Source organism: Perkinsus marinus (assembly GCF_000006405.1).
Source record: "Perkinsus marinus ATCC 50983 genomic scaffold scf_1104296944200, whole genome shotgun sequence".
In the NCBI taxonomy this organism is placed as follows: domain Eukaryota; phylum Perkinsozoa; order Perkinsida; family Perkinsidae; genus Perkinsus; species Perkinsus marinus.
Genome location: NW_003211511.1, coordinates 10,622 through 15,819, shown reverse-complemented (window position 1 = coordinate 15,819; position 5,198 = coordinate 10,622). Strand labels below are relative to the sequence as shown.

General features: G+C 44.5%; 2 protein-coding genes across 2 annotated transcripts in view; one reads left to right on the top strand and one right to left on the bottom strand.

The window, feature by feature from the left end:
• The window catches only part of Pmar_PMAR002424 (hypothetical protein), a gene marked incomplete at both ends in the record, with an annotated part of 731 nt that extends 127 nt beyond the window's left edge, over positions 1-604 (bottom strand). The window contains 4 exons of the mRNA XM_002780673.1: positions 1-5; positions 52-200; positions 348-444; positions 491-604. The exon at positions 1-5 is cut by the window's left edge and continues 4 nt beyond it. Of these exons, the coding sequence (XP_002780719.1) occupies positions 1-5; positions 52-200; positions 348-444; positions 491-604 (365 nt within the window). The remainder of the gene's footprint in view (positions 6-51; positions 201-347; positions 445-490) is intronic.
• A 1,254-nt stretch (positions 605-1,858) lies between these two features.
• Positions 1,859-5,198, top strand: part of Pmar_PMAR002423 (calcium-dependent protein kinase, putative) — a gene marked incomplete at its 3' end in the record, with an annotated part of 3,463 nt that continues 123 nt past the window's right edge. The window contains exons 1-14 of the mRNA XM_002780672.1: positions 1,859-1,908; positions 1,951-2,064; positions 2,115-2,182; positions 2,228-2,322; positions 2,452-2,532; positions 2,756-2,931; positions 2,976-3,023; positions 3,166-3,300; positions 3,564-3,670; positions 3,736-3,803; positions 4,075-4,210; positions 4,772-4,876; positions 4,935-5,046; positions 5,096-5,198. Coding sequence (XP_002780718.1) covers positions 2,146-2,182; positions 2,228-2,322; positions 2,452-2,532; positions 2,756-2,931; positions 2,976-3,023; positions 3,166-3,300; positions 3,564-3,670; positions 3,736-3,803; positions 4,075-4,210; positions 4,772-4,876; positions 4,935-5,046; positions 5,096-5,198 — 1,203 coding nt within the window. The 5' untranslated portion in view covers positions 1,859-1,908; positions 1,951-2,064; positions 2,115-2,145. The remainder of the gene's footprint in view (positions 1,909-1,950; positions 2,065-2,114; positions 2,183-2,227; positions 2,323-2,451; positions 2,533-2,755; positions 2,932-2,975; positions 3,024-3,165; positions 3,301-3,563; positions 3,671-3,735; positions 3,804-4,074; positions 4,211-4,771; positions 4,877-4,934; positions 5,047-5,095) is intronic.

Genomic DNA, 5,198 nt, shown 5'->3' with positions numbered 1-5,198 from the left:
GAATTCTGAGGGAATAAACCAATATCGGAAACAATATCGCTCCCATGCTACCTCCTCATTAAGAATGCGCGTCTTTTCCTGATCACTATTGACGACACTGGGTTCAGCGGGCGACGATACAACCTCCTTGCCTCGCTCTGAAGGTCCCCCCTCACCCACTACACGATGTTGGGTAATCGTCCTTGGACTTCCACCATCTCCTAGTGACACAAGAAAACACATTCAACCTGTCACTTGAGATGATATATCCAACATAGGTATCGACAAATTTAGTATTACGGATCACTGATTACGTGATCTACCATCCAACGTATGGACTCCATCATGGCTGAGGTACATACACTCACCTTTAGTTGTCTCGGTAGCATGCCTTGTATAAGGACCCACACATGATTCCATCGTATATAAGTCGCTACACGGCGACACATTATATTTACTATCCGCCTGAAAGGAAGCACTTCCATAATAGAGTGCCTGAGTGATATCCTACCTGCTGTGTGGTGGAAGGGGAGAGCGTTGTGCGCCTAGTACCCAAAGGGGAGTTGCCAACTGCTGCGGTATCTTCAGAAGCTATAACTAAGGGATCCTCCTCGTCCACAAGCATGTCAGGCTGAGAGTGATGATAAGACAGACAGAAGTGAAACAAACGCCAACTCATCCGAAAAGTCGACATACTCTCTTCATATTGACACTAATAAGTAATATCAACTTCCAAGAAACCATACATAACGACAGGGAACACCATCAACTGAGAGGAGTGTCAAGCTGGTGATGCTCTCAAGTGCCTCCGTTGTAGACACGTCTCGAATTGGCTCATAGCCCTAGGCTCAGCATAGTGATCAATAATAATGCATTTCAGAGTATCACAGCCGAGCATATCAGATGGAGTTGAGTAATCGACAAGAACAGAGATTTGAAGGCTGTAACACAATGATACACTCACACTTGCTACTACTACTTCGATAAGCTACTACTCTAAAACAGTCTGTGGCATCACAGTCTTCTTACACAATATACAAGCCGAATAAGTGTCGAAGAAGAATGTGGTCTCACGAAGCTAGCTATGGAGTAGTATGCCTACTCTATCACTATCAACCCATTTACAAAGTAAATTCAGAGCTATTCGGATGGTTCAAACAAGGTCAGTTATTGATCATTGAAAATATTAGAAACGCCTTATCTGTGGTGAAGAGATGACGATAGAAGAGAATACTCTAGAGTCGATACCATGGGGGGGGAGGCTGGCAGGATAGATAATTGGTAGAATAGGTCAGAACAGTGATGTTAATGCATGACCTTTTACAAAGCCTGATGTTGATGCAGGCTGTGATATACATCTAAAGACAGTCTCACCACTAGGGCCACTTACTTGTGATGAGCATCAGTTGACAGCAGCAGGCAACTGAATGAGGAGTCGCTCACACTGTCGTTCAACAAACCTATTTATGGGGGGGTATTCTATAACCTCATTTTGAATGACCATACTCTAGAGCCAGAAACTGAACTTCTGATCCACTGCATGTCCTATAAATGCACGATTCGAACCTCTCCAAATCTAAAATGCTGATAATCCCAATACATTATTCTGATTGATTTGAAATCAATGATTTCCTAATCATATTCCATAGTGTCTTTTTCGTAAGGAAAGCGCGCGCCCCGTTTAAGAAACTAATGCGTTGCAGATGATAATTGAACTCCTAGGTAAGCGCCATTTCGGAGTGAGCATGGATGATTATGAGTCAGTTCTGTGATGGTTACGAGTAATGATGGTTCTTCGCGATTGTGGAATCGACGTAGACGGGAGAATGATACCATTCCACCAACGATACCTGAAGGGAAACTTCCTGAGGATGATTTATCCTTCTCTACATTGATAGCCCACCACGATAATGATGCAAAGATACTCGGGTGAGAAATCTTCATACTGCGGAATGTATCGATGGAGTTCAGTGGTGATGGTGGGAAATCGGGGAAGAGGGGAAGTGGATCGCGAGGGAGGTTCGACGTAGCATCGGCGCGGCAATATTCACGGTTCAGTTTAACGTCGCCGACAAACAGCCCGTCGTACACGGCGTAGGTCTCTGGCTCGATCCCTCCACTCTTCGTTTTGTCAGACGTGAAGAGCCGTCATCATCAACTTATCGAATGCCGCCCCCTCAAGCGGACTGTTGTGCTTGCCTCGGTACTATTAACATGAGTAATGTTGAAGTAGCGTTCAAGTACTTAGGGGCTGCTGTTCGATGGTGTTTTGGAGTGGACCCTGCAGGGAAGGATGTATTGAATCGACGGGATCGTCGGCTTGTTGCTCAACATGAGAAATTGGTAGAATGGGAGAGGGTATTGATGTGGGATTATGATTGGGTGTTTAAGTATGAACCTATGCTCGAATAAAGGAAGACATTGTTCCCCTATAGTCGGGACCCTTGGTTGAAGAGGTGTTATCATTGTTAGGGCCTGGTAGGGGAGGGTTTACTCGACGCACCGCCTCCACCACGATTAGAGCATTCCATCACAGATAGGGTGAGGGATCAGGTAGTGCTGTGAGGTCCCTGGGAGGTATACTGATGAGCAATAGATCAGAGGGTTTATATGATTGATCTAAACAAGGTGTTGAACTGATACGATCCGCAGTAGGGGCTTTTACCGTATTGAGCACCATACGACCACGTAGTACAGTCACATTCGTGCAATCCACTTGAGGGGAAAGTCTGAACAAAAAATTCCTGCCTTGCGAAAATGAAGTTGTTCTCCACAGGTATACGAAATCCAACGGCAACGAAGTGATCGGACAAGCTTTATCAATCCCGGGATGTATGGCAACAGTCTCGGAGGAATGCGATCACCATCGGGAGCTGTGGATGCGGGCTTGGACCATACCGATATCATTAGCCTTAGACTCAAGCTCGACCCAACTAGAAAGGTTACGTCTAAGTATGCCAAGGAGTGTTAGACTCTTAGTATCTCTTATGCTCTAGGTATAAATGGACGGGCATCCGTCTGGGGAAGGGAGGATACGCTTCGGTGTAGTAATGGGTCGTGGGGAAGTGGTAAATTAATGTAATCGCAAAGACATATACGTTTACTGTTCGAGCTAGTGGTACCGATTGGGGCAGCAGTTACATAAAGTTGATACCGTATCCCTGTGAAGTTACTTCGGTAACTTAGGTATGAGGTTCATGAACGCTCTACAGGGGCTAGAAGGGCGTGTAAAATAATATCGAAGAAAAGAGTCGAGGATTTGGAATTGTTGGAGAGGGAGTTGCAGGTTCTTATCAGCTTGGATCATCCGAACATCATAAGGTAGTATATTACGGTAACCTAGAAGCGCATAAACTGATATTTGTCTATAAACCTGAACGATTTATAACTCTTCTGTGTCTATTCTCATTTTCTTTTCCCTTCCGTTGTTACTAGCTTGTTCTGGGAGAACGTGGAAGCGTTGGATTTCGTTCATAAATCCTCCCCAGAAAATAGATGTTTGTGATCCGTGAAGGGGAATTTACCCGATTGAAGTTGATCACGACTTCGGAACTCAGCGGAGCGAAGCATTCAGCTTGCTTCAGGATGCTCTCGTGGTATGAATCGGATAATAATCTGTACGTCATAATGGAGTTGTGCGAGGGCGGCGAATTGTTCGACGTCATTGACAAGAGGGAGGAGCTTTATTCGGGTAAGCATAAAATTCTTCTCATCCACGACTGGCTTGGTCGACTCGGGCGCTGGAAACGGCGTCAGATCATCTTATAGGATCCATAATCCGCCAGATCTTCCTTGGAGTGGCCTATCTGCATCAAGCTGGGATAGTAATATGGGGTCGGAGGTATTCGTTCATAAAAATCTAAAGTAGAGTATGACAAGACTTGTAGAGAGGTTGCTGACTATCGCGTTAGGTAGCTCTTACCATGATGACTTTGTTGTGACATTTATTCTATTGAATTCGTGAAAACCTTCAATTCAACTATTAATCGTATCTGCTATCCTTTATATCATATCGGTCATGATCTAGTTCCATGTCACCAAAGCTTCATCTTCGAAAAATCTACTCAACTATGGGTTGGATTTCCCTTCTTGTAGGTCCATAGAGATTTGAAGTTGGAAAACTGCCTGTTTAAAAATAAGGACATGCGCTCCTGTGTAAAGTTGATCGACTTTGGTCTTGCTGGCTTGAAGCCTATGTACCACGATAAGCCCTGGTTGAAGGACGTTCTAGGTAGTGAGCATAATTCAGTGTGTTGTAGACTACTTGTAGTTCACGTCAAGCAATTTATGGTATCGGGCTTGTTACTCAGAAGTCTACAATAGACGTAAGAATTTCCATTGCGCGACAGAACATTTCAACGTAGCAAATTTTGGCGTCTAGAAGGTTTGCATACCGACCCCTATTCACCAAATAGATGCATGAATGCTATGGACCATTGGCATACCGGCCCCTATTCACCAAATAGATGCATGAATGCTATGGACCATTGGCATACCGGCCCCTATTTACCAAATAGACGCACGAATGCTATGGAATATTGGCATACCGACCCCTATTCACCAAATAGATGCATGAATGCTATGGACCATTGGCATACCGGCCCCTATTCACCAAATGGATGCATGAATGCTATGGACCATTGGCATACCGTCCCCTACTCACCAAATAGATGCATCAATGCTATGGACCATTGGCATACCGGCCCCTATTCACCAAATAGATGCTTGAATGCTATAGACCATTGGCATACCGGCCCCTATTCGTCTTGTCTTCCTCTTGTGTCTTCCTCAGGTACTGCCCTCTACATGGCACCAGAAGTTATATCAGATAACACCTATTATGATGAGAAGTGCGACTCATGGTCTGTTGGGATAATCATGTATATTATGCTTACTGGTAAAGGGAGGGTAAAGGGGTATACATGAAGAGGTATGGTAATAATGATGATAAGTAGGTCAACATCCCTTTTGGACACCTAAGAGTTTAAGTGATGAGAGGGAGCTATTCCATAGGGTTAAGACTATGGAACCTGATTTGACTAAGATCCCAAGTAAACCTGCGGCTGAGTATGTACCACAATAATCCGTTGATATGGAGTTACCTCTCTCGAATTAGGTTGGTTGGCCTACTGTTACAGAAGGATCCTTCTAAACGGCCATCAGCTAGAGAGGCGTTGAATCATCCCTGGCTACGACAACATGAGTTTTACCCAGCATAT